At 41.2% G+C, this 24,727-nt stretch overlaps 1 protein-coding gene across 8 annotated transcripts in view; it reads right to left on the bottom strand.

Moving 5' to 3' along the window:
• VTI1A (vesicle transport through interaction with t-SNAREs 1A) overlaps positions 1-24,727 on the bottom strand; it is a 361,732-nt gene that overhangs the window by 130,197 nt on the left and 206,808 nt on the right. For 4 of the 8 annotated variants that reach the window (XM_019813824.3, XM_006938177.5, XM_045040680.1 and 1 more), the window contains 2 exons: positions 22,375-22,445; positions 21,644-21,705 (listed from right to left, as the gene is read on the bottom strand). In XM_019813824.3, the coding sequence (XP_019669383.1) occupies positions 21,644-21,705; positions 22,375-22,445 (133 nt within the window). Of the gene's footprint in view, positions 1-16,863; positions 19,248-21,632; positions 21,706-22,374; positions 22,446-24,727 lie in introns of those variants that run through there. The other 4 variants (XM_006938178.5, XM_019813825.3, XM_045040678.1 and 1 more) reach the window with 3 other exon arrangements.

The following is a 24,727-nucleotide window of genomic DNA, read 5'->3' as shown; positions in this document are numbered from 1 at the left end:
CACATGGATAATTCTCTGTGAAATGAAGCGAGGGGTATTTAAGCAAGAGTGTGCCAATTTGAAGAGAAAGAGTGGTAGCAGTGTTAGGCAGGTGGAGCCAGGACCAAAAGTGTGATGGTATTACTCAAACCCCTGAAGTTTGGGAAATAAGGCAGATCGGTGTGGCTAAGTCCAAAAGGATGCCGTTTTCCAAGGGTTGGACTCCTCTTTGTATGTTCCCTGGCTCAAAATAAGATGCCATGAAAGAGGCACAGACTTCTAGGAGAGCCCGGGGAAGGGAAGGGCACTAACATGGGCTGGGGGATTCAGAGGGGTTTCCAGAAAGAGGAGACCAAGGATGAGAAGTTATGCTGAAAACAATATTAGGACCCTGGTATGTAGAATGCTGGGATCCTAGGTTCGGATGGAACCTCAGGCATCATCTGTTACATTATCTGTAATTAACTATAAAATACTTCTGTACAGATATGTGTATATTAGTCTTAATCCATGCCCTTGGGTAGTGAGTTTATAATTGAAAGGGCCTAATGGGAATACACACTTCAGGGTGTTGAGTTCACATTTAAAAGACTAACGAAAAGCCATATTCCAGAGGCAGCTACTACAAGTGTGGCCGCTCTCTTTATCTTATTAATTAGTTACTCTTAATTAGCATAACGAATAATTATTAATGAGGGCATTAGAAATGGCACTGAAGCTCTGTGCACTGGCTAGAGGTATTGTCCTTGGCACTCCCACAGGGTGCAGGGAAAGGGCATCGGAATCTAGTGACCCTGGAATGGTGTCTTCCACTCAGGATTCTCAGTGCTCTATCCATCACTCAGAGGAGTCTCTCACCTGACTCTGACTAGAAGGTTAGCCAAGTCCTTTGCTAGAATATTCTCACATCTGCCTCTAGTGATCCTTTCAGGCAAACTGCTGTTCACGCCCTCTCCCATCAGGACAGAGGACAGGGACTCATTTCATCCAGAGGACAAGATGGACGGCTGTTTGTGCTCCTGTTTGTGAACACGTGTTTCTAGATGTGGCAGATTTCAGTCTGGGGTTTGCTTTCATTTTGACATATTACTTGGGAAGCAGGCATAGCCTTCAACCACCTCCAACTCATCTGTCTCCAACTGTAGCCAATGTCGACCATGAAAAACCTAGTAATCATGAAAGACCAAATTTGCTAGAGTCAGATCTAAGCTGAACTTGCTCTCTCAGAGAGGTTAAGGGATTTGCTCAAGGACACATGGCTAGTTAGTCATAAAACTAAGCTTAGCATGCGGGGCTCTTTGTTACCATCTTCCCGGTCAACCAATGGTTGTTGGCCAGGGATGCTCATCCCAATCATCTGCAGAACTTGTAAACCACGCACATGCTCAGGTCCAGCCCAGGAGAATGTGATTCTGTAGAAGATCTGGGAGTAGGGGCACAAGTTTCTATGTTTTCTAAACACCTGTGCAGGTTACATTCTGATGTACACACACAAACATACATATAAGTGAGAATCACTGGACTGTCCCCTGATACTGATAAATGCAAAATGTGTAATGTCTATTGCACAATTTCTATGGACCCGGCCCTGTGCCAGGTGCTTAGCATGCTCTACGTTAGTTTTAAGTAATCTCTACACCCAACATGGGGCTCGAATTCATGACCCTGAGATCAGGAGTTGGATGCTCTACTGACTTAGCCAGCCAGGCGTCTCTCTATTATTTTATTTTTATAACAAATCACTGAAGAAGATATCCTTAGCACTTTACAGATGTAGAAATTCATGGTGCAAAAGTTAAGTAAACTGTCCAAAGTGACAGCTTATAAGTGGCGAGACACAGATTCCTAACCAGATTTGCCTTTCTCCACCAATCTGCTCTTAACCATGATGCCCTGTTACACATCATGGGACATAATATTGCTGGGAAAATATCTAATGCAGGGGTGAAGAAGGACAGCATAAATGAGCAAAATGGGCCAAACAGAAACTGGGGTGAACCAGAGACCACGTGTCCTTCTAAAGGGCTCTGCGTTTTGCTTGATGGCTATTCTGAATGTTTTAAGAGTAACTATACAGAGCAACTGGAAGTCTCATACGTTGCTATGGGGATGCAAAATGGGTCAGCCACTTTGGAAAGGGTTTGGAAAGGGTTCTTATAAAATTAAACATATACTCACCAGATGGCCCAGCAATCCTACCCATAGGTATTTACCCAAGAGAAATAAAAACCTCTGCCCACAAGAAGATATGTACACAAATGTTCATAGTGCCATATTTATATGTGTTCCAACCTGGGAGCAGCTTACGCCTTCATAAACTGGTGAGTGGACAGATAAATTATGGTGAATCCCTACTGTGGTATATACTCGGCAATTAAAAGAAATGAAATACTAACACACACACAATGACAGGTGAATTTCAAAAGCTCTATGCTAGGTGGAAGAAGTTATACACAAAAGACAAAATACTGCATAATTCCATTTACATAAAATTCTAGAGAAGGCCAAACTCTAGTGTCAGAAAGCAGATCAGTGGCTGCCCGTGATGGGTGAGAGAGAGGGGAACTGAGAGCTAAGGGCCCGGAAGGAACTTTCTAGAGGAAGAGCACTGCTGTGTCCTGATGTGTTGTGTGGGTTACACAACTGCATACCATGACCTGAACTCCTCAAATTCTATACTTAAAAGGTGTGATTTCTACTGTATGTAAGTAATACCTAATACCTCAATTTAAAAAACAAAACTGCCAACCAAAAAAAAAAAAAAAAAAAAAAGCAAAGGAAAAAAGTTCTGCACGTCACTTATGGCCCATAGCTTGCGGTTTTCAACCTCTGGTCTCAGTAGAGAGATTCCGTTTCAGATTCCTGAGGAAACACAACAGATGACAAGAAGTCATCCATCATCCTCCCCAAGGCTGGGCTCAGGAAAAATGGTGAAGCTTGTGTTCATTCCCTTCCTCCATTTCTCCTCCTCCATCAGGTGCAAAACGCTTCCATGCTGCCCCCTGGCTGTTCAGCACCTCCTACCACGGCACCCAGCTCCCATCTCCTTCTGGGCACCTCTAAAACCACCCTGCCTTTCAGCCCTTCAGCCCTCCTCCCAACCTCTTTGACTCAAAGACTGTTCCTCAGTGCTCTGTGCAAGGCAGAGACAAAACCTGGCTAACACATCACCAAGTAGGTGCCACGATCAACACTGATTAATTCACCACGTAGGTATGAGCATTTGACAAAGACGATGCATGGAACCCTAAGCTGAATGTTCTTTCCTTTTAGATAGTTACAGAACGCTTTGGGAAAGGGAGGCTATTTCTGGAACCCTCCACATTCATCTCTACCAGAGAGTGGCCAGCCTGTTTGTTTATACATATGCTTTGTCACAATATTATCATGAAACACCTTTAAATGAATATACGCAAGAGGTCTGTGTGGATAGTATAGAAGTTATATGCGATGATCATACACAATTATCAAACTCATAGTGCTCTTAAATATCAGGCTGAGGAACTCTAAGACACAGTAGAATGAGCCCTTCTGTTTTCTGAAAAACTAGTGAATGCCAACCCTATGCAGCTGGGCTTTCCTGAACCTCTGTGAATGTCCTAATAACTTGATTAAAAATGAGAAGGTGACAATAATATCCGATTGACTACAGTAACACAAGCTATCATGTTAAGTTAAAAAGAAAAAAGGCAGAGGAACTTAAGATTTGTATTAATGCCACATAAAGGAAAATGTTAACATATGAATAAATACTAAAACAAAAAAAGGAAGAAAAGATCATTGTGGGTGTATTGGGTTATTAGTGATTTTTCTCCCTTTTCTTTTTAAAAATGTTGCTTTCTTTTGGGGCGCCTGGGCGGCTCAGGTGGTTAAACGTCCAACTCTTTTCTTTTTTTTAATTTATTTTTGGGACAGAGAGAGACAGAGCATGAACGGGGGAGGGGCAGAGAGAGAGGGAGACACAGAATCGGAAACAGGCTCCAGGCTCCGAGCCATCAGCCCAGAGCCTGACGCAGGGCTCGAACTCATGGGCCGCAAGATCTTGACCTGGCTGAAGTCGGACGCTTAACCGACTGTGCCACCCAGGCGCCCCAAGCGTCCAACTCTTAATCTTGGCTCAGGTCATGATCTCTTGGTCATGAGACAGAACCCCACATTCAGCTCTGCACAGACAGCATGGAACCTGCTTAAGATTCTCTCTCCCTCTCTCTGTCCCTCCCCTGATTGCGTGACGCTCGTGCACACACGCACGTTTTCTCTCTCTCTCTCTCTGTCAAAATAAATAAATAAACTTAAAAAATATTGTTTTCTTTTGCTTTGATAATACTATCTGTGTAATAAACCCACATCAGAAGAAGAAAAAGAAATCACCCAGACTGGATCACTGCCAGCACGGTGTGCTGACCTGTCACCCGTGAACTAATGTCTGTGTTGACTGTTCACACTTCTTTCTCCTTATAAATTTGAAGGCCGAGGGATTTTGGTAGTAGAAACATACCAGTCACGTGCAAGTATTTTATCCACCCTTTAGTCATGCTGATGAGGACAGCCACTTCTTTCGAGGCTGTCCACTAAGGATCCCCATTTGCAAGTGGAAATAATAAAATCCAGAGAACTGATTAATAAAGCAGCTGTGTACCCAGAAAGAACCCCAGCTCCGGAGATGACTTTGACTTGGAAAGTTTTTTTCAATGATATCTTGACCAGACACGTGGTTAATACCTTTTCCCCCCAAGCAAAAACTGGATTAAAAATTTCAAGTCCTATTAAAGCAAAATTGTTGCTTTAAAAGCAAATAAGCAAGCGGACAAACAAACAAAAAAGGTAGTATCGTGGCCAGGCCAGTTGCAGTCAATGTTGTTAAGTTTGATTTCAGCCCTTCCAGACTCTGACATGTGACCTCCTAAGATCCTCCAGGATCCGCCTCTGCTCTGCTCCTGTATTGACCTACTTCTAGGGAAGAATCTGATTATGTCGCATGCAGAGCTGAGAGAACAGGTTACAACGGTGCCCACACAGCCTCTAAAGAGACAACCAAGTCTAATGATTAAGAGAACATGCTCCGTAGGGAGGATTTGGGGGCACTGGCTCCGGATGGCATTTTTGATGGCATGGGACTCCTAAAGAAAAAGCCTACCTTTTGGTGGAGGTCTATTCTGCCTACACACATAGCCACCTGTACTTGTAACACCTTTCCAAATCCTTAGGAAAACATGGGAAGTAGGTATGTTCAGGAGGAAATAACCCATGAGACAAAACTTATTAATGGGCTACATGACAACTAGGGAAGAGCGTGGTCTTTTCAGAAGGTCCATTCTGCCTAGAGCACATAGTAGGTGTTCAATAAGGAATAATGATGGTGAAAAAGGTGCACCGTAGGTTTTCAGGCCATTGTGATTTTGCCAAGCTTTTATCTCCTCAGTGGAGGGGAGGGTAAAAATGGGAAGCAGATGACAGTTGGGCACAACTGTGAACATGTTGTGAGATGACCCACATTCTACTGTTGAAAGGGGAACATCAGAAAATGAAAGGCAAAAGTCATAAAGTTGACAATATAGAGCTGATTTGAATTATCTGCCATACCTGCCTTGCAAGATGCTACCTCCCTGTTCGTGCTGTTTCCTTAGTCTGGAATCCCTTTTAACTTTGCTGGGGCAAATGTTACCCTTCCTTCAAGGGCCATTACAAATGCCATGCCATCCATGAAACTCACCCGGATTACTCCAAGCTGCCGGTGATCTCCAGACTCCAGGAACTGTGCACTGAGGTCTGTGATCACCAAACATCTTGAGTTAGCCCTTCTTCTGCCCTCCTTATCTCTTTCTGACTAGGGTGTGGGTTTTCTGAAGGCAGGAGTCATCTTGATACATCCTTACATACCCAGGAAACCTCTTTTCACGTATTTGTGGAGTGAATTACCATTTTCCTAATAAATGGTTCCCAGGATAGGAGCATTAATAGGGGAAATCAGTTCCTGTAGGTAAGTAGTCTTTATCGCTGGAGATTCGAGTTTTCCCCAAGAGGGACAGAGAAAGGAAATGAGGAGTAAGGACATGTGTGAGGATGCCTGGCTTACAGTAGACAGGCTTGTGTGAGGCTGTCATGATGGCCAGCACAGGCAAACAGGCCTTGTCTTCAGGATGCATCAGTAGACGCCATCAGTGACTAGAGATGCCACGGTGGACTTTTCCCAGGCAGTATTTGGAATGACCCCCTAAATCATGCCTCACTATATTACCGAGAGGGACACTTAAACCTCAAAGAAGATTCATCTAAAGAAACTGGCACGTGGGATTTCATTTTCCCTAAGGCTTCCATGCCTTATGTAGTAAATCATCAATAATTAAATAGCAACAGTTAAAACAAGACCACCCAGGCATACAGGCCCAAGGGTTGAGCTACAGAAATGGTTTGTATGGTCCCCTTACCTAGGGCAATTTTAAAGATCACTCACAGTTTCCAGTTTAAAATGGTGCCTGGTTGATGGCTCCTGATGTTGCATCTATCAAAGGACCCATTAAATTGGGATGGAAAAATACAAGATGATAATTTACAACACCAAAACTGACATCACAAATTGCCAGCACCTGGAAGGATTTTTCTACCACTATTAAAAAAAAAAAAAAAAAATGAATTGGGCTGAAAAATGTAAGCAGTAGTCCACCCTCCACAAAGTCTGCTACTAGGTTAAAAATGCAACGTCTGTAACAAGTAGAAACTGAGCAGCTGTCTCTCTCATGAGCGGATGCTGCGAGTTAGGAGGTATTTGGGCTGCTGTATTCATTCCTCTTCCTCCATGTTTCGCACCTTGTTTCTCTTCTACAGCCAGTAAGAAACTAGAGTTCCCAGGGAAACAATAAATCAACATTGAATGGCAGTAGGAAAGGTATGGTGTAAGGTGCTGAACCCTGGGAAGTGTGGCCTTCCTAAGTACAGTGTGCCTACATCTGGTGGCGGAGGAGATCGCAGTTGAGCATCCACACACTAGACATTTTTTCATCCCAGAGTCATGGAGTTGAGGAAAGAAGAATTCCCATTTCATTCCCATAAAGACAGTCCCGACAAAAAGGACTATCTTTAGACAGAGCTGAGCATGTAACGCTGCCATCCACTTGCAGATCCAAGAGAGGGTTGGTTTTAAAAAGTAACCGGACCACAGAAAAACTCACAACAACACGGGGACAATGGAAAAAAATATCCTACAAAACAAGGGAAAGGAAATGAGACCTTCAGGTTCAGAGGAAGAACGTGATTCTTCATATACATCCGAATCATATACTTATCCTGAAAAAGTTACTTGAAGAAATATCCCCGCTGACTACAAAATTAGATCAAGGGTGGCAAAGTCACAAATGAGATAAACACTGATTCTCTTCAAGGAAGCCACCCCAAGAAATTAAGACACTCTATGAACGCAGACACATAGCATCAGTGTACAGCAGGAGTCGGAAAACACCTCCGTGTTTGGGGCGCCTGGGTGGCTCAGTCGGTGAAGTGTCCAACTCTTGCTTTCAGCTCAGGTTCATCTCATGGTCTGTGCATTTGAGCTTCACATCGGGCTTTGCACTGACAGCGCAGAGCCTGCTTGGGAATCTCTCTCTCTCTCTCTCTCTCTCTCTCTCTCTCTCTCTCTCTCTCCCTCCCTCCCTCTCTGCCCCTCCCCAACTCTCTCACTCTCTCAAAATAAATGAATAAACTTGAAAAAAAAAGTTTGAAAACCTTAAAAAAAAAAAGAAAAGAAAAAACCTCCATGTTTAACGTAAAGGAAATAATCCTGTGAGAGAATATTATACCACTGTTATAAATAAGGATTACAGAGGGGCGCCTGGGTGGCTCAGTCGGTTAAGCGTCCGACTTCGGCTCAGGTCACGATCTTGCGGTCCGTGAGTTTGAGCCCCGTGTCGGGCTCTGTGCTGACGGCTCAGAGCCTGGAGCCTGTTTCAGATTCTGTGTGTGTCTCTCTCTCTGACCCTCCCCCGTTCATGCTCTGTCTCTCTCTGTCTCAAAAATAAATAAACGTGGGGCGCCTGGGTGGCTCAGTTGGTTAAGCGTCCGACTTCAGCTCAGGTCATGATCTCACAGTTCATGAGTTCAAGCCCCGCGTCGGGCTCTGTGCTGACAGCTCAGAGGCTGGAGCCTGCTTTGTATCCTGTGTCTCCCTCTCTCTCTGCTCCTCCCCTGCTCACACGCTCTCTCTCTCTCTCTCAAAAATAAGACTAAAAAAAAAAATTAAAAATAAATAAACGTTAAAAAAATTTAAAAAAATAAAATAAATAAGGATTACAGAGTTTTTTATGGCATGGGAAAATGCTTTTAATATAATCTTAATGTATAGAGTGGGATATAAAATTGTGAATATTGTATGACCTCAATGACAGAAATAAAATACACAGGAAAATACATAGAAAAAGCTTGGAATGAAATATGCCAAAACCTTAGAGTTCCTATGTTTTCACCATGTGATCATGGATGACTGGATGACTTTCTCCCTATTTCTTGATAAATTTCTTTCTCTACAAAATAAGGGGCTTTAAAAAAAACTTTTATTACTAGAAACTACTTTATTTAATTGGGAAAAAATATAAATATGTGAAGACAATGTGGAAACAGAAATATGTGTAAGATATAATATCAAGTGAGAAAGCATAGAATATTATACATAGATCATGACTGAAAAACTGCCAGGGAACATCTGCATCAAAGAAGGTAGTTTGTTTCAAGGTGGGGGGCTAAAAATGATTTAAAAAAAAAATTTTTTTTTCAACGTTTATTTATTTTTGGGACAGAGAGAGACAGAGCATGAACGGGGGAGGGGCAGAGAGAGAGGGAGACACAGAACCGGAAACAGGCTCCAGGCTCTGAGCCATCAGCCCAGAGCCTGACGCGGGGCTCGAACTCACAGACCGCGAGATCGTGACCTGGCTGAAGTCGGACGCTTAACCGACTGCGCCACCCAGGCGCCCCTAAAAATGATTTTTTATTTAAAAAAATTACCTTTATTATTACTAGTTTGTGTTTTACACCAAAAATGTAATTTAAAAAGAGTGCTCCGGGGGCGCCTGGGTGGCTCAGTAGGTTAGGCATCTGACTCTTGATTTTGGCTCTGGTCATGATCTGAGGGTTCGTGAGTTAGGGATTGGTGAGGGCTTTGGATTGGCTCTGTGATGACAGTGCAGAGCCTGCTTGGGATTCTCTCTCACCTTCTGTCTCTGTCCCTCTCTGGCTTGTGCCTGTGTTCTCTCTCTCTCTCTCAAAATAAATAATAAACTTAAAAAAAATAAAAAGAGTGCCCCAAATAGAATACGTTAGCTACATCCTCAGTGTGGCGGCATTACAGAAAAGAAATCTCTGAGGCCATCAACTACTTTCCAGCCACAGTTTCCCAAAGACCACTCAGGTTCACTTTCATGTACCAACCAATGACCGTTACTACAGCTTAGGCTAAGCCCTTGGCTTATACTCTATGGATAGAATGCTCATGAATATTTGGTGATGAACAAACGCATGAAAGAAGAAAAGCCTATTCCACTTTATAGACACAGCCTTTGGTAAAAAAAAAAAAAAAAAAAAAAAAAGAAAAAAGATTCTTTACATTCATTCAGTTTTTACAGTATCTCCAATGTTGAAAACTACAAGGATGCTTTGCTTCAGGAACACTCATTCATTCATCATAGATTACATGCTCCATGGAAATCCAGTTGGAGCCAAAACCTGGTGCCATATTTTTATTTCTCTTTTTCCATTTCAAAAGAAAAAGCTGTAGCTAATTCTAATTTTCCTGCAGGCAGAAGGAAGGGGAACTTTTTATGTATGTGAAAGAATGGCACCCCCCCAGCCACCTGAGGACAGTTCCTCCCAGGAACACCTGTTTGCTCCAATTGAAGCCTGTCCAAATTGAGTCCTGGGGATCGGAAGCTTGCTCTTCAAATGTCCCACCATTCTACAATATTTATTCCCCACCTGTCTGATGGCTGTGATAGCTTGGGAATGCTCCAGCCAGGGAAAGCTGTTTCTTGGCCCTGACATGGCAGAGCTAACAGCAGCTAATGTTCACCCAGAATCTGGTCTGAATCCAGTTGCCCCAGAGTTTAAAAATGCCTTTTTTTTCCCCCTCCTTCTCCTTTTCATAGTCTACCAGGCTTAGCAAAAGTTCTTCAGGAGGAAGAGGTAAATAATTTTTCATCTTCATACCAACGCATTGCAAAACCAAGTTATACCTTTCACTCTTTGTGAAATCTGACTTTTGGGTTTTCCACTCCTAGTCATATTAAATAGCTGCCCAATACTAAAAATGAAGATTAGTAAATTATTTTCTCCAATAAGAGAACTATTAAAACCCAGAAGGTAAAATTTAATAAAGACGATCTAGACACATAATTTAACATGTAACTCAGGGAAAGAAAAAGATGCCCACATCAAACTCCAATTATAGTAGTGAAATAATGTATTATTTAAAAAATTCTAGCCATGAGAAAACTGTACATTTGAAAAGCTTACATAAAGCCTTCTAAAATAAGAGACCTTTTATCTCTTCCACATCCATGAGCTTGAAAATACTTTATCTATGCAATTTCAAGGCACATAAAAACCTCAGTGAATAAATAAAATGTTCTTTTTTTTCCTTTATACAGAAGCTTTAAAAATTATCCATATAAATAGCTTGGCCTTGAACAAACAGATTAAAAGACCTAACAGGCTATGGTTTCAGATCATGTATACAGAACGGAGAATGAATGCTTTTCTTTATTGGCTGTGCAAGTTTCCTACTAACTAAATTTCTCGAAGCCCATTTGATGAGAAAGATTTAATTGGAATATATGAAAAAAGTCAGCATTTTAAAGTGACATGCTTTATTATTTTATCAAATAATTAATATACCAAATAAAATAGTCATTGCACTCTGCCAACAGTCTTTGCATCTGCTCGTGGAATTTCAAAGGTTGTAAAATTTTATAAATGTGTGATTTTAGCCAAGTGCATGAAAATCTTCAATATCTTTCTAAAACCGGGGTGTCACACGTGAAGAGGTTTTTCACGAGTGTCTAGAAACAGGATTGTTTAGGTGATTTCAAGCTCACCTTAGCTGCTTGAAGAAAATCTGAAACTTCATTGCAACTAAAAACAATTCTCACTACATCTTTGGATCATAGTTACTTTATCAAAGCGCACAGTTACAGGTTGTCGGTTAACTTCCCACGTGCCCTGAACATGCTGGTAGCCGAACACCAGCCCAGAACATTCTAACTCTGTTGCTGGGAGTTACAACCTTAGAGCTGCCATGGAAAGGGAAACAGCAAACCTCACGTGTGGGTTGAGAATCAGGTAGTAATTTTCAGACCCAGACAACTGCCACCTCCTCTATAAAGTCTCCCAGGGATTTCTCCTTTCTGTCATTTACCTCTCAGTTACCATACAGCACAAGTTACTATGTATTGTTGTTTCTAAAAGATACTGAACTCCCTGCGACTAGAGTTCTGAGTCTGTTGAATCTCCAGGGTTAACATATTCCCTTTACACGGTAAACATTAAATATTTGCTTTTGAAGATGTTCCGTTGCTGTTACTGCTAAAAGGCTGCTAAGAACATGGCTTCTGTGACTAAAACCAGGATATGGGACCAAGTTCTGCCCCATCTGGGTGGAATGACCTTGGGCAAGACTCAACTATGGCAGGAGTCAATTATCTGTAACATAAGGATAACAGTGACAATACCAATCCAGAGAGTTCTTTCCAAGATTACATTACATGAGATAATGTATGTGAATGGGCCTCATGAATCATAAGGCCATATATAAACTTTATTTGCTGTGACTATCTTTAAGGACATATTTTTGATACATGATCTGATTTCCCGGGGAAGACATTCTATAAAGTTTCTTGTTAAATTTTGCGGAAAATTCAAAATAAGCACATCTGGTAGGTCAACACATTTCAAATATGTGAGAACAGAAAAGTAAGTAAGTGGAATTTAGTGAGGGAATTGCACACAGTTCTATTACCATGTATCATTTCTCAGTTCTTTGGAATTGGTTGTGGATTCCTGGAAATTTTGTGGAAAATTCCCAGAAAGATACATACACATGCATATGCAAACATTTTCAAGAGAATTCTGGTGGTTCAGAGACCCTGTGAAGTCCACCCCGGGATAGGGGCTGTTGCCCTGGGGCTTGAGACAGACGGTATGATTTCGTGAAGAGTACTCGAGGACCCAAATTCAGACGCCTTTGGCTGATTTGGGAATTAAAAGGCGGACAGTTTTTTCTTCTTCATCATAAAATCATTAAGGCATTGGAAGTGGAAAGCAGATTGGCTTTTTTCTAGGTAAAATGTAATTTCACAGGAGACAAGAGTGCTGTTGTTAAATAAATTCCAAAGCCTCTTCAACCCTCTTTGTAAAGTTTTAGTAAAATTTATCACTCTGTCATTTTCTCCACTGATAGTCACACTTTAGTTCCAAAGTTCTTTACATAACTTTGCAAAGAAGTCACCAGCTTTTTAAATCGGGCATTGAGGCTTAAAAAAAAATGATGATGTCTCTTCTCATTTCAGCTTCTATCTTGTCCAAAAACGTTAGAGACAATTTAAAATGAAAATAAAGACAAATAAAAAATAAAAACAACCTCAACTAATACCAGCAAGGTGGCTGGTATTTCCTAAACTTTTATAGTTTAGGAACTGTTTTAATTATACTTTAGGATATTGAATATATTTCTTTACAGTGGTTTTTTTTTTTTTTTTGGTTGTTGTTTGGTTTTGTTTTCCCCTTAAAAGCAAAGAATTCTTTCTTAATACCTAGATGACAAGGTCTCAAGATGTACACAGTTGTTTCTTATTATGGCTTCCCTGGAAAACATTTCTGGGAAAGCACAATTCCCAGCCACTTACTTTGTTTACAACAGACAAAACTGCTTGTGTGGTATAAATAGGAGTCTGTCCTTAAATGTTGTTGAAAAATAAAATGGAACCATGAAAAGGAGCCATTTCCTGCCTCAAAGGTGGCTTAAAAAAATTCTTAGCTACTTTAGGAACAGCACCAAAGCATAAATAATAATTATCAATCACCACACAATAAAAGACTAATTTTACCAAAAAAAAAAAAAAAAAAAAAAAAAAAAAGCAGGGGGGCGGGGAGAGAGAGAGAAAGAAAAACACAACAACAAGCTGCGTATTCCAGAGATGGCCTCAGAATTGTCAGCATTGGAAGGTTTTCTTATCCCGCAAGATTATGAAACCCCTTTTTGTCCTCCTGCATTTGTGATGTATATCTATAACTCGTTCTTGTTTGTGCAGATAAGCCTTGCCTTGTCTCCCTAACTGCACTTTCAAAAGGAGCTTCACAGTCGTTTGACTTTTGATCTGGGTAGCAGCTAGCTCGACCACCTGCACTGTGCATGAGCTGCTGCTACTGAGCTGGCTTTGTCCCATCTTCCAACACAGCGAGCCTTTTAAAAGTGGTGTGTGAATACACTAATTTACAATGTGAGCGTTCAAACAAAAAAATATGGTGGCGGTGGTGGCGGTGATGGCGGCAGGGGCAGCGAGCAGAAGGGGGAGATTTGTGAAGGGAGAAGCCCCGGACACTCGCTTTATAAAGTTCAGATATTGTTCGCTGCCTCTGGCATTTAATGAAACAGATGGCCAAAGGCCTCCCTCAACTCACAATGGAGCAGACAGTGGTGTAATGGTGCGGGGGCCTGGAATTGTAAAATGCTATTTGGTGATGGTATATGTTAATAAATAGCCATTTACAAGGGGGGCCGAGGGCTCCATTACTTGTTTATAAGGAAGGCCCAGGGCTCCTTGCTTCGAGTTAACAGCTCAAGGCTGCATTCAAAGAAGGCATTGATGGTGAAGGTGAAGTGCAGCCTTCATATTCTACATAGCGCTCAAGAAAGGCGTGTATCCTGGGGGAAAAAAGGAAAAATCATAAAAGAAAAGTAATTCAAGAATTAGGTCAAATTGTGGCTCACAACCAAGGAAAATATAAGATGCTTTCCCATTGGGATGAAATAATGGACAGAAATATTGTTCTTGTGACGTGGCTTATTTTATCTTTGAATGAACATGTTTACGTGGTCACCAAAGTGCAACAGATCAAAACCTGCAGGGTTGCAACTAAATTATCCCCCCGTGAACCTACACAGCAACTGTGAAACTATTCTTCGCCCTTTTTCCAAAGGTTATTCACCAATCGGCCGATGCCAGGGTAACGTGACCCTGGGCTAAATGTGATGAGGTTCCTGACTGCAAGTAGCTTCTAGTCCAGACCTAAGGACCGTGACAAGAGCCGGATCTACAGAAACTCCGCGTTCCCTTTGAGGCGGGGATGTGCCTGGGAACTGTCACCACCTCCCCAAAACCATTCCTTCCAGGGCCCATCTCTGTGGCAAGAAAGGTTATGCGTGACTTCAGCTAAATGTTATTTTCACCTTATAAAATACTGTGAATCCTCTGATAGTGCTTTCTGCTTTGCTTTCAGAGAGGATTTTCTACCTGTCTGGATATCTGTACAGGAGTTTGTTGAAAGTCTATGCTTAGGCGGCGCTTTATTTCTCTTTCACTGGGATTTCCCCCCGTATTTGTTTCGGCTGGTTGCACAATGTGGTGGGGAGCTGTAGAAAATTCTTTGAGGGAGGAAGTAGGGGATAAAAAAGGTCTAGAAGAAAATTAAGAGGTGTAAGACATACAACTACAATAGACACAACGCAAAGCAGAAGATGTTAATGCCTTGTAGGAAGAAATGACTGTGAAGAATCAGACCCAAGACAGATCACTTCTGGCTGAGAGACTGATAAAGGCTTGATGGACAGAGCGGTATTCCAGGTGAGATACAGAGTACAGATAAAAGTTTATCTAGAATATTCTGAAGATACTATCTGTTGTTTTTGCTTACCCAGTTTCTATTCCCCTTTCTAGTAAAAGTTCCTGAATTTTTCCGAGGAAACTATGCTTTGTCTATTCTCAGACCGAGTGTCCACCCCCTGCACGAGGTCCCAGGTCTAAAATGACAAATCATAGATCAATGGGATTTTTACCCAACCAGAGCGAAACCAGAACCAGGAAGACTCCATGCTATGACTCCTATTGGAACTAGTCGGGGGAAAAATGGCTACGTTCAATGAGTGTCCCTGAGAGGGCTGGCAAAAACTGTCTCCACAAGAGAGACCTGTGCACAAGAGAGCCAGGCTGGGAGATGGAGAGAGCAAGACCCAGTCCTGACACTGCTATCAGAACCTTAGATTCCACTGTGTTTGAAGTTGCTTCTGCCCTTGAACCATTAAGATGTATGTGGTATATGTTTCCTTTTTGTGGCTTATGGCTAGCTTGATCTGGGTTTCTGTCACTTTCATCCAGAAGATTCTCGACTATAATAGGTGAGAGAAGGAGGATACCCAGGTAGAAGTAACAGAAAAACAAAGATATAGGATAGGTGAATAACCGGTTAGGGCTAGTTTTGGAGATGGGAGGTAATTAACTTCAGTAGAGACATGGGTCTATGCAACAGGAGTAAAGGCAAAGGAAGCGGGAATGTTCACTGAAAGACCTTCGGGGTTAGACTAAGGAGGACATGGGTCAGCGGGCAGTGGGGAACCACAGGAGGTTTCTAGGCAGAAAGGAAGCAGTGCTAGTTTTGCACTCTGCAAGATAAACTGGCCGACAGTATTTAGAAGAACCTAAGAAGGGGAGAAGAGGCATAGGGACCGACCAAGAGGCTCCCTTCTCTAAATAGTCCAAAGAGAGGGAAGGATTGAGCGCAGAGGATCTCTCTGCTCTGAGCAGCACCCTAGAGCTCTGGAGTGGTTCAAGCAGCACTGCCCGGTGACGGTCACAGACTGGGGGGTGGGGGGAGAGCGGGAGCACCAGTACTGAGACAGGCATAGTTTTATTTCTATTATTACTACGTTTTAATTTTATAACAATTATTTGGGAGGTCTGGCAGTGGAAAAAACGATAGTTTAAACATATCCATTGGAAATTCACTGACCTAAAATAACTACTAATTATCACGTTGATTTCAGAGTTTGCCCCCAGGCTTTTTTCTTTCTTTTCTTTTCTTTCTTTCTTTTTTTTTTTTTTTTTAGCAATGATGATGATGACAACAAACAGTTTTGCATTTATTGAGCCCTTACTATGTAAGGCTCAATAAACAGACACAGTTTTATGTAACAGACACTGTTGTGTGTACTTTACACGTAATGACTCATTTAACGCTCATAACAATTTGTGAGATAGGGACTGTTGTCTTCCTTCTTTTATAGAGGGGGAAACTGAGGTATAGAGAGTGGATTCTTGCCAAAGGTTCATAGCTAGAAAGTGGCAGGTCCAGTGTGGCCACAGAGCGTACCCCTTATCCATTGAGGCATATGCCTCTTGATGCAAATGCAGGAATTTCGTTTTGAATAATCAAACAAAACCAGATTACTTTCTTCAGTGAGGATAAAGCCCCAGAGATATAAGGTGAGATACGACAAATTTCCTCGCAATGATACTTGCAGAATACTGGAGGTAAGGGAGATTATAGATTCATCTCTAGTTAAGGCCCCACAGTCTGTGGTCAAAAATAAAATAATCTTAAAGGACTCCTCAAAAACACACCCCCTTGGACGCCATTGGTACACAACAGCTTCCATGTCTATAGAGACCAGGCCCATCTTAGCTAGTGGGGTCTGGTGGAGTTTGTTCACTGCTTTCTGCTCATCTAGCAAGGCTGTCTGACTATCTGTGAGCAACAGCTGGAAAAAACAGAGAGAGACAGCATGAACAGGGGAGGGGCTGAGAGACAGGGAGACACAGAATCCGAAGCAGGCTCCAGGCTCTGAGCTGTCAGCAGAGAGCCCGACGCGGGGCTTGAACTCACAAACCACGAGATCATGACCTGAGCCGAAGTTGGAAGCCCAACCGAGGGAGCCACCCAGGCGCCCCTCTTTAAGAAGAAATTTGTTTACTAAACAAACAATTTTTTTTTTGTATTTCCATTGCTTACAGATCTTGTGTTGGTATTTCTGGTATGCTTACCCTTACGGATCATTTTGATAGTACATTTAAATTTTCCAGATGTTTTACCTGTCATTCTACCAAAGCAACAAAACCATGTTTAAAATGAAAACGTTACAGAGATAGTAGGTGGCAATTACTCCCCAGACTGGCTCCAAAGTAGTTCTAACAAAAAATGCATGTAATAAATAATAACACATGAATAGTGCTTGCTAGGCCAACAGCATTTAATGCTACCTGGTTTGTGTATCTTATAGTTTCAAAAGGCCTCTCACCAGTTACATGCTTTAACAAGTTACTACATGCATTCTGGAAGAATAAGCAAGAATTCACTGTTTGAAGGAAACACTGTTTTTATTTTTTAAATTCAAAAAAATTGAAAAAAATTAAAATAGTAGAGGCACACACAGGGAGCGGGTGGGAGAGAGGAAATTATTTGATTTTAAGGTAATCATATAGAAAAAGATGTTTTAAAACTATTACATACGCCATTTCTTTTTGTAAGCCTTTTGTCAGCCAACATAAACTTGTAGCGTGCCCTCCAAATTTATGTCAAAGGAGATCTCAAATTATAACTGTTGTATTCCCAAGATACTTTTAGAAACAAATATACTGTTACCAATAAATTATTCACTCTTCAGAGGTAAAAAAAAAAAAAAAAAAACAAAACCAAAAAAAAATCCCCCAAAAAACCAGAATCATGATGTCTTTTGTTTTCTGACTGAAAATGTCAAAAACTGCTATTTTTATTTTCACTGATTGCCCACTCTGTTTGCTCTTTGACTTCCCAGTCAAATGTACAGGAAATAATACACACACAAACGTGCAAATACATGCACGTTTATGAAGAGCAACATCTAAGCCTCTCAGTGTTATTTGTGACACCTCAAGACAACCCCAGTTGCAATAATCACATTTTGTGAGAGTCCGTGAAAAATTCATTTCTTCGGCTCCAGTCACCACACGAATAGCCATTTGTTTCGTGACCATTTTCGTTATTATCTGGATAGCACTTTATTTAAAACTCTGGCTATAGGGTCAGGAAATGAGCCGTTTGTCCCTAGCCAGCTCTCTATCTTCGGTCAAGACAGAAGAAAAATTACTTTCCAGGAAATCAGCTATATCTGTGTTCTGATGTCAAGTTTCACTATCATAATTTTGAATGGACCAATTTTCTCCTTTGCGTTCTCCTTTTTGGTAATATAGCAACGTTACAGGAAGAACAATTTATTTATTTATCTTGGTTGAATCAGCTGCTGCTTCACTAAACTAGGTATGCCTCAGTGTTTTTTGCCTGGTCAGTTCCTTTCAAAGCTTGTTTATGATTGTATAAATCTCCTACCTCTCTAAACTTTTGAAACGTATTGGTTTTATAGCTATTTAGATGATATTTTCTATTGGTTATTTGTTTCCCTGCCACCCTTTTTAACGACCAGTAAGCATTCGCTGGAGTTAAGGAATCCTCAGAAGTTTCCTTGAGAAGGAGGTAGTTCTAGGAATTCCCACAGTACGGATTCTCCGGCAGGACTGAGGGCAAGGATCGAATTGATTTCATCTGAGGATTCCCCAAGGCTTTGTTTCCAGGCGTTAAGTATTTACTGAGGAAGTGAATAAGCAGAAAGAAGAAAGGAAGGAAGGAAAGCAGGAAGAGAGAGAGAAAAGAAGGAAATAGATTTATTTTTTTTACCTCATATGATGGTAATAAAACATTTAAAAAGCATGAATGGTGGTGGCTGTCACTTACTCATTTTTATTTCCCTCTCTGCTTTCAGTCAGTCTTGCAGATAACCAGGTGGGTTTATATACAGACTTTGACATTGACGGAACATCGGTCTCACCTGTCTTCACCACAGGCTAATCAAAACAAAATGACCCAAATGAGGGGCAGAGGCCATCATTCTGTATATGGAACGTTTCCGTTCCATATACAGAATCGAAAGCAACCTAATTTAAAAAAATTAAAAATAATCAGCAACCTTTCCTCTAAATAAATTAATTCCTTGGTTTAGTATGTTAGTAGAATATTCTCGGTCATACACAATTCATCACATGCAAAATAAATAAGCTCGTGTTATCGAGGTGGATGCCGACACTGCACGAGGAGCACGTTCATTCCCTTTACACACTTGCGAAGGTGACAGACGGGCGCGTGGTTTGGTATTACACCTTAACTTAGACGCAACTGCTGACGCACAACGTCGCGGTGTGGTTTTGGTAACAGAATGTGATTTCTCTCTCTGAATTAAAATCTCACCAGTGCTGGAAGGGAAGTCCCTGCGAACGGGAGGGATGTAACAGAGGAAGCAAAATCAGAGTATTCAATAAGAGACCTGGGGACATAAAAGCTGGTCCCATTTCTCTAGAGACTGTTTTTCCAGGGAATAATAAAAACAATGGAGTGAAGAAGTTGATCAAACATTTCTGCCTTTTCCCAAGACCAAAATAAACCGTATATCAGGTGGGATAAGTAATTAGGAACCAAACAAAACCACCATCTGCCTTTGGTTCCCCAGAGACTCAGTGAAGGTACAGCATTAAGAGTATCTGGATACCTTGGCTGATACCGAGATCCTAGCTGAGTCTTGTAAAAAACACGATCGCTGCTATGCACAGGAGGGCCTCAGAGTTTCCTTGGCTCATCACAGCAAGGTGATGTCCACCTGAAGATTTTTATTTCTATTCACTCTCTAGACAGACCCCAAAAGGAGACGAGTCAGTGATGGACTGAGTTTGCCTACAAAGAGGACCCCAAGTGGCTTTCGGTGGAGTAATTTCCCTCTGTAGGCTTATGAAACAGGCGCGTTAGTAAGACTGCCCTACAGAAAGCCCAGTCAAAGGTTGCAGGGCGTCTGCGCTTCACCCTCTCTAAATGACTTGCAAATTTATTCAAACACAATATGAGGAGATGCTTTATTTGCTGAAATAACTGTCTGCAGTGTCCTGCACAAAAGGGTGAGGTACATCAAGCAGAAACATGGACAGAAATACATTGGTTCAGAAACTCATAAATCCTTATTTGAATCTGCCAACCTGAAAGCCACGTAGAGCCCGCAGAAACTATTTTTCCTAAATGCTACAACTGATTAAGCCATACCATTAAATGACAGCTGAACTTTAACATTAATATGATATTATTTAAATAACCGCATGATTTTTTTTACACTAAAAATGATGAATGATTTCTGGACAGCTCAATTGACATAAACTCTTTAATGAGATTTGACAAAATGGAGACATAGGCAGAATACTCGTTACAGCTCACATCGCAGGGGCCCTCCCAGGGAAGCAATAGAGGATTTTTTTTTCCTTTTTTTCGTTTTTATTGTCTATAGGCACTGAACCCTTCCTCTCAATTGCCACTTCTCTGTGGATTTTGCGTTTTTTTTTTTTATATATGAAATTTATTGACAAATTGGTTTCCATACAACACCCAGTGCTCATTCCAAAAGGTGCCCTCCTCAATACCCATCACCCACCCTCTCCTCCCTCCCACCCTGATTTTGCGTTTTTCTAGGTCATTTATGTATTACTCTTAAGCAGAGGATTCAGTGGCTTATGGTGCTGAATTGGGACTGTGCCTGCAGGAAAATCAGGGGCCTGTGGAGTTAGGCCAGTGTTGGTTTGGAGTGTCCCAGGAACTTCAGGCTCAAGACCTATCAGCCTGATGGAGACCAAGCAACCCTACGACGGGGTCTTGTGCTGTCCATCACGAACACAGCAAACACACTTCTAGCGAATTCTTACATACAGATACATGATCAGAGAAGACTCTCCTTTCTCTAAATTAGTTGTCTCTATAGTGTCCATGCTAAAGGATTTCTTCTTTAAAATTCCAATTAAGCTGTTGTGGAGCGATTCTCAACCTTTCTCATTCACACTGCGAGCTACAGTTCTAAACTGAAGGCTGTGCTAGATGATAACCTTCCTTGGTAGATTCCGAACGTAAGAAAATGCCACGCTAAATACACCTACGTAAAAAATGTCTCTGACTTTCAGAACAGTAAAAACACATTTCTCACTCCCCTCCCCCAGAAACATAGAATATAGAATATTACCCATATTCATTCACTTATTTCCGCATACTCTCCTGAATGTTTTCCATCAGTTGAAGGTTAGTTGCACACATAAAACATTAACATCTGTTCGCGCGCACATGTGAATTCATATTATTCAGATAGTCTTTAAATTGTAAACATCATCTTGAAGTATCTATACGATTGAAATGTTTCCCCAAACAGTGTCTCTTAAAAAAGAAATGAAAACAAGGCAACAGGGAGAGAGCAAAGCTAATACCAAGTGTGCTCATGATACTGGCAGGCCCGCATTCCTTCTAGGAGAAGGAGGCTATTGAAATAGAAAATAAAATCAGTCTGCTCCTGCCATGGGGACTTCCTCAGGCTATGAAAAAGTACTTCATGTCTAACCCTAATTTTTTCCATAGCTTGAGGTAAACCCCCTAGCTCAAACCTTCTCTCTAATCTAAGTTACTCAGTATGTGTCCCTGTCCAAACAAGAGTTAATATCAGTGCTCTGTCATTTCAAAAGGGTCTTGACACAGGGTACTACGAGCAGAGGCTCACATGCCTGGAAAATGCCCAGTTGCAACTAGAGGAAAAACACAGTTTCAAAAAAGGGAGAGAGAGGAAGATAGGTCCCTACCTTGCTCTTACCTTCGCAACATCCCCGTCAGGACCCTGGAGCTTTTCCCCAAGTTAGCATCTGTTTCTCGAAGCTAGAAGGAGAAAAGCAGCATTAAAACAAAACAAAGTGAGACTTCATGCAGTTGGATCGTATCGAAAGTGCACTGGCAAGCAGGAGTTTTTCTCACGGATGAAAATCCAATTAATAAAAAAATACTTAAATACACTAAAATACACCTTGTTACCCACACAGTCTCTGAAAATTCTTTGATTTAGGAAATTACATGTAATAGATAATCCCAGGAGCTTTAAGCTGGATACTTGAACTGGCTATAAAAGCCAATGTCTTGCAGGCTGATAAAGTTGAATATACATCTGGTAATTAAAATCCAATTTCGAATGTGCAAAGTCCTAGAAATATAAACGGTAACGAAATGGACTAAGTGAAGATGAGACATCATTATTTTTACAGCTTTCACCCTGAAAGACTTGACATACTCCAAAATCTCCCTCATGACCTTCTCAGTTATAGAGCTAAATAAAATATCTACCTGGGGGCATTCTGGGATGGGGAAAGAAAGAGCGTATTCTTTCTCCATTGCACACTCTTTTTTCTCTTCTCCCCTTACTCGACATCCCTCACCCACCCTTGCCTTTTTTGTACACACTTGCATCTATGTCACTGTTACTGTCTATGCATGTGCCTTCTATGCCTTATTATTTACTGAACTTCTGAAAAAAACGGTATCACTTCTACTTACTCGTTCACGTGCTCGCTGTATCTTTTCTCTGTCGTGACTGAGGTTTTCCAACATCTCCTGGCCAATTTGCTCTATGGAAAAGGAAAGTTGGGTGACGGAAGGCAACTTTGGGTATAAGTGGGAACAACCCCCAGAAGTACCAAAATGGCGGCAGGCCCAGAGTTAATGTTCAATAACTGTACATTACATACTGGATGCATAGTTCAATTCATGTACTTGAAAAATATTTAGAAAGTACTTAATAAATTTACCTGTATATCTTAGATATGATTAGATAGGATTTACAATTCAACCTATAGAACATAACCAAAGAGGTGGTGACGATGGAGGTGATATGTCTTGCAGAAGGCCACCTCGGCATATTTGTTATCCACCGCGATGGAGAGCCCAGGTTCGGTGGTCTTCCTATTATTTTATCAACATGGAATCTAATCTTTGGTTTTGCAGGTTATAACTAATGTTGATGATTCTACTCTACCTCCCCTGCTTTATTATTGCACTGCTTTGCATAGGTAAGTGAAACTCCATTTAGAACAATCTGATTTTAATGTATTTGCCCCACGTGCACACTCCTTGTTCTCTCAACTACTTCAGCTTATTGTCAGTGGAACTCTCTCCAGGCTTTTACTCTCTGGGAGCAAGAGCTCCTTTAGCATGTTCTCAGCCGCTGTGGATACTTGAGTCACGATGCGGTGCACTTCACACATGGTTGAGGAGCTGTGTGAAGCTCAAGCTGCAGACAGAACTCCCATTTATACAGGAATAGGCAGGTTAGAACATTCATTAAGAAGCACACTGCTGAGCTCCAACGAGGTTTTCCTCTGCCATGATCATCCCATTTGGTTGGCACTGGTTGGCTCTCCTCCTTTGACAAGACTGTAGGTATGTCCTAACCTGACAAATATGCAGCTGCCTTGAATAATTTCTTTTCCAGACTCATTCTCCATCACCTGGGAGGTACCTTAGTCTATAACAGAAGAATGACAAATCTGACTCCCTTGTAATGTTGGCAACCCACCTGACTCCTACATTCTGACAATCACATACCCACATTTCCTTTTTTTTCTTCTTTTGTATTGTCTTTTCTTTACCCATAACCTATAACAACAGTTATCTCTGGCTTATAAATTTGTTGAGACACTCAATAAGAATCTATTACAGTGATAGCAAATAATTTAATAAAATCATTAGGAAATCACCATGGTAGTTATTTGGCTCAGATATGTACACTATCCAACTTTTTAGAGGGACATCCTAAAAAACTGTGGAGCAGTGGTTAGACCATATTGAGAGCTTGGGCTGGGAACTCACACTGCTCGAGCCTAATCCCCAGTGCTGGCCTTGCAATGCATCACCTAACCTCGTTGTGCTTTAGTTCTTCATCTCTAAAATGGAAGGAAGATCATTCTATGTCATGGGGCTATGTCATGGCAAAGGTTAAATAATTCAGCTAAATTATTTAATACAGTGACTGGCCTATAATAATAAGCATTTACTGAATGATGATGATTGATATTAAAAAAACCAATGGACTGTTATGATCTGGGCCCCCTCCAATCTTAGGTCTACCACAAACCACTTGAACTGGGTATCACAAGATAAAATATCTGTCCTACATTTCTCACAAAATTGTTGCAATAGTCAAATGAAATTAACCTAAGTAAAAATGTTTTGAAAGCCATACGATACCATACAAATGCATGTCATAGTATAATATATGGGAATCAATGCACTCAATGAAAAATCATAAAGTTCCTACTCTGTGCCAGGTGTAGATGCTGGGGACATGGGCAGTAAAGGAGATCAAGTTCTGCACTCATGAACTTTTGTGTTACGAGTGAAGATTTGGCAGCTAAAGGGCAAATACTACACTAGAGTTTGTATTTCATGGCACACCAGAAAAAGGACTGTATATTCATTTTTTTAATGTTTATTTATTTTGAGAGAGAGGGGAGCATGTGCATGTGCATGTGCACAAGCTGGGGAGGTGCAGAGAGAGAGAGAGAGAGAGAGAGAGAGAGAGAGAGAATCACAAGCAGGCTCCATGCTGTAAGCAAAAAATCCGACTTGGAGCTGGATCTCACGAACTGTGAGATCACGTCCTGAGACAAAATCAAGAGTCGACACTTAACCAGTTGGGCCACCAAGGCACCTCTGTATATTCCTTTCATGACAGAAAATCCAAGTAATAAAAAATGCTTAAATTCAATAGCATAAATATATTTTCAATACCTATACAAACTCTGAAAATTCTTTCCAGTATAGTGTCTTCCTAGTATAGTATTTCTTCTCAGATAGATGTTAGCTTTTCATTGATTCAATTGATACTTAAAGTAAATTGGATCAGATATGT

This window comes from Felis catus, chromosome D2 (assembly GCF_018350175.1).
Source record: "Felis catus isolate Fca126 chromosome D2, F.catus_Fca126_mat1.0, whole genome shotgun sequence".
NCBI classification, from domain to species: domain Eukaryota; kingdom Metazoa; phylum Chordata; class Mammalia; order Carnivora; family Felidae; genus Felis; species Felis catus.
This window is presented reverse-complemented; position numbering and strand designations above follow the sequence as displayed.